Raw genomic sequence first — 14,085 nt, 5'->3', positions numbered from 1 at the left:
TGGCTCCCTCCATCCCAAGTCTGTTGGAATTGCTCTGAATCACCTCATTGTTGAAAACAGCCATATCCATCATAGTTGATCATCACATTATCTTCTTGTTACTGTATACAATGTTCTCTTGAGTCTACTCACTTCACTTAGCATCAGTTCCTGTAAGTCTCTTCAGGTCTCTCTAAAATCATCCTCTTGATCATTTCTTACAGAACAATAATATTCCATAAGATTCATTCATACACCACAACTTATTTAGTCATTCTCCAGCTGATGGGCATCCACTCAGTCTCCAGTTCCTTGCCACTACAAAAAGGGCTGGTACATATTTTGCACATGTGGATTCTTTGGAAATATCTTTATAATAATGATGGTAAGCCTTGAAGTCCGGAGGACTTGAGTTCAAATTTGGTCTCAGACACTTAACCCGTCCTGGCTGTGTGACCCTGGGCAAGTCATTTAACCCCAATTGCCTCAGCAAAAAAAAAAAAAAAAAAAAAAAATGGTACATGTATAACCTATATCAGATTTTTGTTGTCTTGGGGAGGGAAGATGTAAGAGAGGAAGAAAATATTTAGAGTTCAAAATCTTATTGAGAAAAATAAATAAAAATTAACAAAAAATAGGATTGAGTCATTAAATACTTCCAACAGATAAATGGTTAAAGAATATGAATGGGCAGTTTTCAGAGGAAATCTCTGAGCTATTAGCAGCTGGCTGCTAGGTGGCAAAGTGCCCTGGGCCTGAGGTCAGGAAGACCAAAGTCCAGGCTGGGTGAAGCGGGGCAATTAACATCCCCTTCCTCAGCTTGCTTGAGGCTTGAATGAGATAACATTTGTCCTTTGCCTAGCAGTTTTCCGCACAGACACTTACTCATTTCCTTATTAGCAATCATGAAAAAAAAGCTCAGAATCGCTAATAAGGAGAGACGCAAATTGAAGCACGTTGGAGAGTCGGCCTCACACCCTCCGAGCGTCAGAATGGACGAGGGAGGGACTGTTGGGGAGACCTCGGGAATGCCTTCGTTGTGGGAGGTACCGAGGGGTCCGGCATCTCGGGGGCAACGTGGAAGCAGGCCCTGGCATTCAGGGTTCCCTTGGCCCCAAGAAGTCAGTGGGAAATGACCCCTCTTATAGGGCGGGACTTTCAGAAGGGGCGTGGTCCTGACGAAATGGTCAATTTCCGAGAAACTGACGAGACTTTTCTGACCCCCGGCCCTGGATGCCCGGCAAAGGCCTCGGAGCTCTGGCCCCTGCGCCCACCTCGCGTCCTCACGCCAGTCCTCACGCGCAAACGTGGGGCTGCCTTTGCCGCACTAGGGGAGAGGGGACGGGCTGGGGGGCGGTTAGAATCTGCTTTAATTGGGGAGGTTGCTGGGGGGCTGATGAATCATAAAAACCTGGTTACTTGAAAAAAAAAAAGTCAAGCCCCGTTGACCTCCGAGCGTGGAGGTGTGCATCCCATCCCCCCCCCAATGCCCTAGGGAGTCCCCCCCCAATGCCCTAGGGAGTCCCTTTCCTCCGGGGCGCGCCCCCATATTCACACTCGCTCAACCACTCGCAGCTGAGACCCCGAGGCCGAGTGGGCGTCGTTCCTCAGGCGCCAGGACCCAGGCGGCCGATCCTTTAGTTTTTTGCCAATCCCGTTCCCATAATGCACTGCGCATCAACCCACACAAAGAGGTCGCGGTAGCAGGAACGGTGCATTTTGGGAAATAAAATCCAAAATCATGGCGAGAGGCATGGGGATGGTACTGCGCAGGCGCCTCTCAGCACGCCAATCCCCATGAAGCGCCGCGGTGCGTACCGCGCTCGGAGCGCCGGCGGAAGGGTGGTTCCGAGGGCGCCCTGCCAGAACAGGGCCGCCTACGGGGAAACCGGGGAATTACGGGCCAGGATTAGCGGATGGCGCTCCGAGAAGCCGCCCGTGGCACCCTGCTGAGGCCAGGACCCCCAGATCGGGGAGTTTCGTGGCCTCCGAGAACGCTGTAACGGGAGGGCGCGGATGGGGGTCGGTGCCAGAGGAGGTTTCAGTGCGGCCCGGGGCGAGGGGGACAAACCCTTGCCCCGAGAACCCCGTCTCCAGTGCGCCCAGCCAGTGCTCGGGCTTGGTGTGAAATCCTCCGACGAAGGGGCCCCCACTGCTCCCTGCGGGGGGAAGCCGCCCATGTCACCTGTGGCTGCCTTCGTTAGCATAACTGTCATTTACGGCGGGGGAGGGGGAGGAGTGCGGCTCCACGACATGTTCCAATGGCCCCTCAAATGCAATGAAGTAAACGAGGTGCTAGAGTGCGGCCTGGGACCCCCGTGCCCGCCTCGGATTGGCGCCAGCCCTCCACGAATCCCGCCTCCTACAGCTTGGTTCTACTCTTGGGGTGCCCTTAGCTGCTGGAGGGAAACACGCTTCCCTGCTCCCGATTCTAGCTGCCGAGCCCCTCTTGCAAATGGGTTTCCTGTCGCTCACAACTCACCACTCGGGATGATGACACTTGGACATTAATCCGAACCATTTTTGTAAGGAGGAAGGATGGCAGCCGGTTCGGGGGATAGAGCCCAAACCTTTAGTCAAGAAGATTCATCTTGAGTTCAAATGAGGTCTTAGACACGCCCTGCGTGATTGTTTGCCTCGTTTCCTCATCTGTACAATGAGCTATTGTCTCTGGCATCTTAACCAAGAAAACCTCAAATGGAGATACAAGGAGTCAGACACAACAGAATAAATACACACCTTGTATTATTATTATATAAACAGTGACATACAGATACAAATCCAGATCACCTCTTCCACCAGAAGATGCAATAGCTCCGGTGAAGAACGGGCACATGCTTGGAGGACCACCTGCAGTCGGAGAGTGGGCCCAGCCATCTCTGATCTCCCGGACCTTCTGCTGGGGACATCTCTCTGCAGGAACCCGGTCTTCAAAACTCTTTCGATGAGCCACCTCTGACAGAGTGTTTAGAAAGGTTTCCTTTCCCTTTTCAGTCCTTTTTTAAGTCAGAGAATCAGCAAACAAAACACTGGTTTTCTCTGAGGCCCAGGGACCAGACCAGCCAGTTGCCTGGACACCAGTGTTGTCCAACCAGAACCCCTGACTCTTTGGGCCAGCTCCCAGGCATGGGTTACCACAGCCCTGGTAACACTTCTGCTTCTTTCCAGGGCAACCATTTGTAATGAAATGCATGACTGTCACCTGGAAGGTGGCTTTCTCAGGGCCAAGGACATCATTCTCTCCAATCCATCACCAATCACTCAGCTGGCTTTTCTCAGCTGCTTCCTTTGAAGGGCCATAACTCCCATCCAGCATCTGTTCAGCATCACAGCTGTGCTGTTGCTTTCTTCCGTTTGGAGGTTTTATTCAATGACTTAAATAAGAGCCTCGGGAATTCGCCTTTTATTGGAAAAGGCTACCAAAAGAAACTACCAATTTCTCCCATCAAACCCAGAGTCATTTTTCTATCATACCTCCACCTACAAATGTTTCTAGGATGTTTCGTTTTTCCTCTGTACACATAATATACATATATGCACAATGGGGAAGGTGTCGACCAAACTTTAGCTCTGAAATCTCCAGCAAGTCGGTTGATTTCTTTGGTGTCTTAAGATAATAATTCTTCACATTTCTCTAGTTTTTAATAAATAAAAAATTAATAATTAAAAAGGCATTATCTACTTCTTCATTATTGTTAACTGTTTGCACATAAATAAGGCCTCACTCCATTTTGTTGGCACCAAGATCCAACTCCTCAGGTCTAGACCATAGATGATTTTTCTCTCTACATTTATCCATGATTCCACCTGAAAGCTGTTTCTTTGTGCATAGAAGTTAGATTAAAAGTGTTTCTCCACAAGAGGGGCAATGTCCCACACTCTCAAATAATACAAATCACTTCATTTATACAATAACACTTTCCCCCCATTAATTTCTCCATATAAAAAAGGCCTTAAAAGAAATAACTTTTTCTGATTTTTTTTTTTTTTTAAATATAAAGTTCCCCTTAGGGAGCTTACACCCATTATTTTTAATTCCACTTTTGGGAGTCAAGAAGGATCATTCTAATTCCTCCTTCAAATGACAGTCATTCAGATACTTAAAAGATGGCTAGGAGTCCCTCTAGGGTCTTTTCTCCAGGCTAAAAACACTAGACTGCCCTCCTTAAGAAAAAAGGCCCAGGAATACCCTCCTGTTGTCCTGCACTGAACACGACTTCATATATGGTTAAGGTAGGGCAGAGGATAATGAAACTTGCCCATTTCTGGAAACTCTCTTAAAGCACCACAACAAGGTCATAAGATATTTTTGTGCATTGTTGTTGTTGATATATTAAGCTACTGTCTCATATAGAGATTTAAAGTAACAAAACATCATAAATCTGGTTCCAATTGTTGTTGGACCAAACTTTGATGCTCCCCCTAAACCTCATCTTGGATTTTTGAAAATTTGTTTAAGATCCAAATGTAAGACCTAACTGTTAATCTTATTTGATTCTTTGAAATTTATCCTGCTGTTCTGGACACTTATCAACAAAACCATGGTCACTCTCCCTACCAGATTTGTGTCATCTGAAAATTGGATAACCAAAGTTCATTTGTTTTCATTTAAGTCACTCACAAAAATATTCTAATAGTAAAATTTCCAGAATTTTTCTACTGCAAATTTTTAAACATTATATTACATCACTAATGACTCTTATGGAATGATCTTAAACCCATTTTGGGATCTATTTAATTGAACTAGTGTCTAGCTTAGTTTCATGAGCAACATCAGCTGTTTTGCCACTCTTATGTTTTTATGGGTCACCATATTTTTTCCTGATCTTCCAGTTTAGTGACTCTGAAAGAAAAAAGGAAAAAGCAAAGAAAGAAATCAATTAAGGCCAGTGAAATTTGTTATTTTTGAAGTTGTTATGGATTTTTTTTCCTTATAATGCCTTCAATTTTGTAACAACTGAAACTGTTTTCTCCAAAGTAACCAATGATTTTAGTTGTTGAATCTTTTCTTAATCGTCACCCTTCTTAACTTCTTTGTAACAAAGGAAATTCTTATCCACTTTCTCTTCCTGGATACTCAGGGTTTTTCTTACACTAATCTCTCCTGGTTCATCACCTGCCTCTCTGATTACTTCTGTCTCCTCTCTCATTCTATCCTCTAACTGTGGTGCTCACCAAAGTTCTATCCTAGGCCTTCTCTTGTTTTCTCTGTACTGTCTTTCTCAGTAACCTCTTGAGACTCCATGGGTCCATTAGCTATCATATCCACGCAGGTGTTTTTCCAGGTTCAACTGTCTCTCCTCCAAGCCTCAGTACTGTATCACCAGTTGCCTGTTCAGACATTTCAAACATCTTAGACTCAACATGCTTAACACTGAACTTACCATTTTTTAACTCTTTTAATCCCCTCACTTAGGCTGCAAGTCTTCTACATGGCTGTCTACTTCAAATCTCTCACTCCAGCCCATTTTACACACCAATTACAAAAGCAAGTGATTTTCCTAAATCTGACTCTATCATTCCTCTACTCAAACAAATCCACTGATTTTCTATTGCCTCCAGAATACAATCTCTTCCTTTAGCTTTTAAAACCTGGGTTTATCCTACCTTTCCAATCTTGTTAGACATTGTTCCCACTCTGAAATCTTGCCAAATTGGCCTTCTTCCTATTCTTCAACCACAACACTGTATATTTTATCTCTATAGCTATTCATTGATCATCACCTCATGCTTAGAAAGCTCTTCTTCCTTACCTCTATTTAGTAGTCAGTCTCTCCCTTTAGGATGTAGCTTGGGTACCATCTTCTGCAGGAAGATTTTCCTCATCCCTGAATGATTTAATGACCTTCCACACATCATGTTAAATTTAATAACTTTGTATGTGTATAGTCAACTTTACATGCATTCTGTTACATATATATACACACATAAATGTCTCCCATATTAGAATGCAATTTCTAATAGGGAATTTCATCCTTAGTACTTGTATTTCTAACATTTAGCACAGTGCTTGGTAAAACAAACACACAAAAAATGGTACTTAAAATATGACAGAATTGATTTCACATATTTTTTGGATATTTAATTTCATAAGAACTTTTCTATAACTAACATAGAAAGCTGTCCTGTGTAACATTTAAGAGGGAAAATTAGTTCAGTTTTTTAAATTATAAACTTCTCATTAATAACAAACACTGACATTTTAATATACAAAAAACAGAAAGATCAGATATGAAACTAGTGATGTTTATTATACATAGATTTAAAAAATTTATATATTAAATTTAGTTGGTTAATACCATCACTACTATGTATATCACTATCCCTTTTTCAATGTTCTTTTGCTCTTTCCTGGCATTACTTATTTTTTTGGCATGAAAATTCATCCAGTCCTTCTTATACCTATTGCTGCCAAGAAAAGCCCTTCTCAGAATAGGCATAGCTAAGCAAAAGCAATTCCATGTTATTAGTGGAAACAAATGTCTCCTTCTGCACTTTTAGGCCATCACCACATCTAGCAAGTTTTATAATGCATGCAATGAACAAATGAAAAACCCATTTATTAAATGCTTCTTACTTGCCAGGCACTGTGTTAAGCATTAGGGGTAAAAATACAAAAAGCAATACCATACCTTCCTTAAGGAGCTGTCATTCTAATATGCAAATATGCATATGAAGAATGGTGGCTATGGAGGCAAGATTTGTTTTAAAAAGTGATAGATACAGAAGACTATAAGGATACTGATGGATTTGTATTTCCTGGCTCTAAAATGGAAAGTGTGAAGATGGGGCAAAGAAACATGGCAGGAAGATGGCCAGAGCCATGCAATGTGTTTAATCATCCAGTCTCCTCCTTTTCTGCTAGGGGAGGAAGGTACATTCTTTCATTCTCTTGTATAATTATAATTATACAGCACTGGGTTGTTTTGTTGTTGTTTCTATTTATGTTCCTGTAGCTTATTTCTTATTCCTTCTTTTTCATATTTTATATATTTAATTCTTTGTATTCTTACGGCACAGGATATTGCATTATATCCACATGTCATAATTTGTTTCATCATTCCATAATCAAATGTTGTTGATTTTAATATAATTTATTTTAACGTACTAGTCAAAGGAGTTTTTCTCCAGTATCAGTTCTCTAACAAGCTTTCTCATCACTGATGACTTTCCCACATGCACTCCTTCCTCTTGCCTACACACATGGCAAAGTCCCACTAAGCACCATCACTTTCCCAAAGATATCGGCACTTCTGCTATTCTCAGAGTTCTTTTCATTCTTGACAAAACAACTTGGAGAAAGTTCTCCCTTCTCAGAGACTTCATGTGCTCTCCTCTCCCAGTGATTGCTTAATTGGCAAGGTCAATGCCCTTTTTAACTTATTTGATTTTTTTTTTTTTAAGCATTTGATACTACTACTACCAATCTCCTCTTGAATACGCTAACCATCTCTGTGTTTTCCTAACACTGATTCTCTTCTTACCTGGAATATAGTTCTCCTCAGTCTCCCTTGCTGATGATTTTCCCTGTCATGATCATTAAATGTATGTGCACCTAAAACTCTATCCTGGTCTTTTCTCTTTCTCAATACTATATTACTTAGTGATCTCAACACCTCTCATTGATTCAAATGTCATTTGTATTCAGATAAATCTGCAACCTATAGGTCCTGCTCACTCTTTCTCCTTAGTTCCACCTTATTTCCTGATCCAGGTAATGGACATTTCTAAATGAATGTCCTACAGGCATCTCAAACACATCCAAAATGTTTTATTACATGCCCCCAAATCCTAATTTCTCCCTAATAATTCTATAAGTGATTAGGATATTGCCATTCTCCTACTCACCCAGGTTCAAAAACTTGGTGTTTTCCTTTGCTCTGCATTCATACTCAACCCACAAATGAAATCTATCGTCAAGCTGCCATTTTTATCTTTGCAATGTCCTCAGAAACATCCCCTTCTCTTCACTCACAAAGCCACCATCCTAAAATGCATTAGGTACGCATTTGACAATGCAAATGATAAATCCTAATGCATTTCTTCCTCATCCTGCACCTGTACTGCAATAACTTCATAGCGTATTTCCCTGTATTCTCTCTCCATGACAATGCTTTCTCTTCACAGCCTTAAAAGTTACCCAGTTTGATCATGAAAGCACTTTTCCTCTCACCCAAACCTTTCTCACACTACAGTAGCTCCTTAATGACTCAAGCAAGTGTACAGTGGTTAGAGCACTGAAAGTAAAGTCAGGGTAACCTGAATTTCAAGTCTAGTTTCACTAGAAGACACATAACCTCAGACTGTCTTTGCTTCCTCATCTACAAAACCTACCTCCCAGGGCTGTAGACAAAATGAGGGATTCATAAAACACTTCAAAAAAAATTCTTCAGTTTGGTATTTAAACCTTTTACATCTGATCCCTTCCTATCTTTCCAATCTCTTTAGATATCACTTGCCTTCTCAAACTTTGCAAGACTAACATATTGGGCAATTATATTTCTTGTTTTTGAGTTTTCAGGATGGTTCTTCTCTATGTCTCAAAGTCGTTCCCTCCTTCCTTCCATCCCCCAGAATTCCTGTTTCCTTCAGTGTCAGTTCAAGTACAACCTTATATGTGGATTCTTGATGTCCTAGTCATTAGTGCCCTCCCTAAACTAACTTGTATTAATTTAGCACATGCCACATATATACTTATATATCCAAGGGTTGTCTTCCTCATTAGAATGTAAACTCTTAAGAGGGAAAGGACTAGTTCTCTTTTACCTTTGTATCCCCAGTATTTAGCACATTGTCTGATATTACTGTAAGCACTTGATAAATGCTTGATTTATTCGTTGTATTCCATTTTATCCAGTATGTTTTGATGAACCCTTTTCCATCCATTATAATCAAAGGATTTCTTTCCTATATGAGTTTTCGATGTGTAATAAGATTTGTCTTTCAGCCAGAGGCATTCCTAGATTCACAACAAAAGCTTCTTCTCCAGGATGAATACTCAAGAGTTCTCTGATGGTTTTTAAATCTAAATGCTAAAGACTTTTCCCGCATTCATGCATTATATGGGTTTTTCTCCAGTATGACTCCTCTGATAAATAATACTTGGCCTCCAAAGGAAAGTTTTCCCATAATCACTATATGAAAAGGGTCTCTGTAGTATGAGTTCTCTGATGATAAAGTATACACTCTAGTTACATACAGGCTTTCCCACATTCACTGCACTCAAATGGTTTCTCCCCAGTATGTATTCTCTGCTGCATTTTTAGCTTTCTCATGTTGCTGAAAGTTTTCCCACATCCATTAAAAGCAAAGGATCTTTAATACATTGTGTTTTTTTCTGATGTATAATGTTTCTCCTCTAACTAAATACTTTTCTACATTTGTTACATTCAGATGGTTTCTCTCTAACATGAATTCTCAGATGTTCAATAAGATATTCCTTCTGGCCAAAGGCTTTCCCTCATTCATTACATTGAAATGGTTTCTCTCCAGTGAATTTTCTGATGACTAATGAGACATTCCTTTCTGTTAAATGTTTTCCCACATTCATTACATGAAAAGGGTCTCTTTCCAGTATGAGTACTCTGATGAGTAATAAGTTTGGCCTTTTGGCTAAAGGCTTTCCCACATTCATTACATGAAAATGGTTTCTCTCCTGTATGAACCCTTTGATGTGTACTGAGGTTTCCCCCAGCAGTAAAGGCTTTTCCACATTTATTACAGTTAAAGGGTTTCTCTCCAGTATGAATCCTCTGATGGGTAATAAGATTTCCCTTTTCTCTAAAAGCTTTCCCACATTCATTACATTCAAAAGGCTTCTCTCCAGTATGAGTTCTCTGATGATTCATAAGTCCTTCCCTCCTGCTAAAGTCTTTTCCACATTTACTACATTCAAAGGGTTTCAGTCCAGTATGAGTCATCATATGTGCAATGAGGTTTCCCCTCACACCAAAGGCTTTCCCACACTGATTACATGCAAAGGGTCTCTCTCCAGTATGCGTTCTTTGGTGTCTATTGAGGTTGCCACTCGTATTGAAAGCTTCCCCACATTCATTACATGGAAAGGGTTTCTCTCCAGTATGAATTCTTTCATGTCTTTTGTAGCTTCCCCTTGTACTGAAAGCTTTCCCACATTCATTACACGGAAAGGGTCTCTCTCCAGTATGACTTCTCTGATGTGCACTAAAGGTTGCCCTGCCAATGAAAGCTTTCCCACATTCGTTACACGTAAAGGGTTTCTCTCCAGTATGAATTCTCTGATGGGGAATAAGATTTTCCTTTCGACTAAAAGCTTTTCCACATTCATTACACTCAAAAGGTTTCTCTCCAGTATGAATTCTTTGATGCACATTGAGGTTTCCTTTCTCACTGAAAGCCTTTCCACATTCATTACATTCAAATGGCTTCTCTCCAGTATGAATTCTCTGATGTTTATTAAAGTTTCCCTTCTTACTGAAGATTTTCCCACATTTGTTACATTCAAAGGGTTTCTCTCTACTCTCAATTTCTTGATGCACAATATAGTCATTTTCACTGAAGATTTTTTCAAATTCATCACATTCAAAAAGTTTCTCTCTAATATGAATTCTTTTAGATTTAGTCAAACTTCCTCTATAACTGAAGGCTTTCTCATATTGCTTACACTCATATGTGTCTCTGCTCTGACAGTCAATCAGATCTGACCTTCTGCCAATGGCTTTGCCACCTGTCTTCTGTTTACACTGTTTCTCTCCAGCATGTATTCTATGAAATTTAATGAGATCTGAGTGGTACCTAAAGGGCTTCTTACATTTGGTATACATAGAAAAATTCTTCCCTAAGAAGGATGGATTATAAGTAATCAGACCAGGAAAATGTTTGATGCCTCTTCCGAGTGTCTTATAATTATAGAGATGATTCCCCATTGTTCCTCTCCACAGTGAAAAGACTGGTCCAAAGCTAAATCTTCTCCCAAATAGATTACTCTGAGCTCCACTTCCTTTATTAAGAGTTGTTCTAGGAGTGACTGTTATTTGTCTGAATCGTCTCTCCAAGATGTCTTTTGGTTTTTCTAAATCAATATCATATTCTCCAGATTTCTCTATCTTGCAGTGCCAGGCTGTGCCCATTGGAAGTATCTTTCTGGATGATGCTTCTAAAGAAATGTTCTGCATCAGACTTGAGCTCCTTGTTTCAAATTTGATTTCGTTGCTAAGGGAATCTGAAAAATTTTTTAAAAAAATTACTAGTCACTGATTCTGTACTGAGTTCTAGTTTATGTCTCTGCCAATAAAGATAATGATGTTCACTTTGAACCAGACAGAAAAAGGACTGTTTGGATTGAAGCTAAAGACAGATTAAAAAGAAAGCAAAAGAGCCCTTAGCTGCCTAGAACTAAGTGAGTTACATTCTAGTGCATTCAAATAATTATATATGTCAATAAAAACAACATTAAATGGAAAGCTAAATTATCTTCTAAATTAGCAGAGAAAAATCACTCAAATGAAAATATACTCAACTTTGAATCTATATAGATAAAAGTGACAGATTTACAAGACTATAAGCAACTGGAGAAATCTTAAGAATTACAAAGCTTTCCCCAAATTGGGAAAATAAAAAGAATCAAACTGTTATATTTCAGGAAAAACATATATACATATGCTTATACATTTTAACTTACCAAAAATCTTGAAGAAAAAATGACAGGTTAAACATAGAATTAATTGACTGCCAACTTACAATTACAAATTTACACAGATCCATTTTTGTCAGTCTACAAGAATTAATTGACAATTTTTTAAAACAGCCAAGAAGAAAGGCACATCATACTAAATAAGAGCAATTTGACTTATTAGGAAAAGAAAAACTGACAAAACATAAATATCATAAACTAAATGTTAAGAGATTGACTTTATTTGTTAATGAAATAGACAAGCGTATTTTTCTTTCAATTTTTCCTTTTTTAAAAATTCAGTTAAAAAAAAAAAAAAAGTAACATTCAATTTTCAGCTCTGAATTTTCTAATTCTGTTTCCTAATCCTTTAGAAGGCAAGAAAAACCAGACCTATTACCAAAAATGTCTGCTCTGGCAAAATAAAAAGGAATGATTTTTGAAGGATCAAATGATCTATTTTAATAGATGAATTCAATAAAGGCACATATGGTAATACAATGAAATGTAGAAATGATAAACTTTGAAAAAGTGGCTAACAATATGTGTGAGAATTGAGCTTCAAAGGGATCTCAACAGACTAAATCAATATGATGAAATTCATAAGAAAAATAAGAGATAATTGTAGAGAGCAGGAACTTTAGAGAAGAATACTTGAAACAAGGATACTTACAACAAGGTGTTAACTCAGTGGAATTGATGAGATCATGGTTCTCTAGTTCCCATATATATTTAGTACTTGGTATGGTGATGTAATGCTTCTCTAGTTCACATACTCAGTATGCTGTAATGATGTAATTATAATAAGGTATATAAAGGCTAAGAAGGACTGGAAATAAGACATTTTATCTTTGACCAGCTCTGTGGTGGCTCTCCTGCCTCCTGCACTAAGATCAAGACTGGGCTTGAATATAGAATCTAGATGTTATTCCTGACCATTCCTCATGGTGTGTTTCCTGCTGAGACCAAGGCTCTTTGGGAGGACCTCCAGAAAGCTAGCCTGGACATTACAAATAAATATCAAGTCCTTTATTTTGGTATAAAAATTCATTCTACAACTACAAAAGAGTGTGACTGTTTATGGGGACCTAAAGAACATGTCATCTTTAAAAGATAAAAGGATTTTAGGAAATGAAACTGAAGTAAAAGAAAGAATATAGAGGCCTATCTGGACTGTAAAGGCACTCTGAAGCTATCCTTAGGAAGGCCTAGAGAGTAGGAGACAAAAGTTAATGAACTTCCCTGATAAGACTGTACCTGCAGGGCTGTGTGCCACATTCCACTAAGGCAGACAGTCTCAGATCCCATAAAAGGAACAAAGGACCTTTAGCTGGGAAATATCTTTTATAGGATGGACTTAGGATTTAAATCTGGTGAAAAATTTCCTCCACTGACCCCGAGACACCTGGTGCTCAGAGAGGTTAATCCATTTGTTCTAAGGCACCCAAACAGCATGAGTCAGAGTCCTGAAAGAATTCTCTACCCACCATGCTGCCGCTCAGAGAGAACTGATGAGGGACAGGCCAAAAGGTAAGAATGAGCAGCAGTGGGTACAAGTTGCAAAGAGGGAAACTTAGACTTGATGGAAGGGGAAACTTCTTAATCATTTGAGCTTCAGAAAAGTGGAATGGGCTGCCTCTGGAAGCAATGATTTTCTTCTCACTGGAGCCTTTGGAGAATAAGCTACCGTTATTTGACAGCCATCAGTTATGGAATGGATTAGATGTTCATGAAAGTTCATGCAACTATTAACTTCTAGAATTCTCTGACACAGCTAAAATGAGACATTTATCTCAATTATGGAGAACTGGTATATTTTTCTATTAAAATTTTTCTAATGGAAGAAATTAAAGGAGGAAATATAATAATGAAAATTAAATAGGGCTAGGGTTAGAATTGGGAAAAAAAATTAAAATCATAAACAGAGTGTACTGAACATCCAAGTGAAGTTTAACATTTAGTAGCTTGAACTGTTCCAAAGGTATTCCTGAAGAAATAATAAAGAAATCATTAATTAGGCTCTCTAAAAGCAGTGATAAAAAAAACAAAACAAAACACAAAACAGAAAACAGATAATATATTTTAAGAAATTAAAAATGATAACTGCCCGGAAGTAAAAATGAAAGCTGAAAAAATCCAGAAACTGCAAAATGAAAAGACCAAGGAACATAGCCCAGAGCTCTGTCAAAGAAAAAAATACCACTAAGTAGCCCGAAGTAAGAGTTCACACAAGTACTACACAAGTAGTAGTAGCTACCACTATAATGAGGAGGAAATTTTGGGATACAAGATTCCAAAAACCAAAAGATATTGGCTTACAAGTAAAACTAAATTGTTACCTTGCAAAATTCAATAAAATCCAACAGGAGGAAAATGAAAGAGGTTTTTTAAGTATTTCTGATGAAAAGATAAGAAATGAACTGATATTATGAAATGCAAACACAGGAGATGAGAGA

The 14,085-nt window shown here is 39.2% G+C and overlaps 1 protein-coding gene across 3 annotated transcripts in view; it reads right to left on the bottom strand.

The window, feature by feature from the left end:
- Positions 1 to 2,707: 2,707 nt before the first annotated feature.
- The window catches only part of LOC100930193 (gastrula zinc finger protein XlCGF26.1), a 39,032-nt gene continuing 27,654 nt past the window's right edge, over positions 2,708 to 14,085 (bottom strand). For 2 of the 3 annotated variants that reach the window (XM_031968184.1, XM_031968185.1), the window contains exon 5: positions 7,338 to 11,179. In XM_031968184.1, coding sequence (XP_031824044.1) covers positions 9,447 to 11,179 — 1,733 coding nt within the window. In that variant the 3' untranslated portion in view covers positions 7,338 to 9,446. Of the gene's footprint in view, positions 4,823 to 5,732; positions 11,180 to 14,085 lie in introns of those variants that run through there. The other variant, XR_004234105.1, reaches the window with a different exon arrangement.

This window comes from Sarcophilus harrisii, chromosome 4 (assembly GCF_902635505.1).
Source record: "Sarcophilus harrisii chromosome 4, mSarHar1.11, whole genome shotgun sequence".
NCBI lineage: Eukaryota > Metazoa > Chordata > Mammalia > Dasyuromorphia > Dasyuridae > Sarcophilus > Sarcophilus harrisii.
This window is presented reverse-complemented; position numbering and strand designations above follow the sequence as displayed.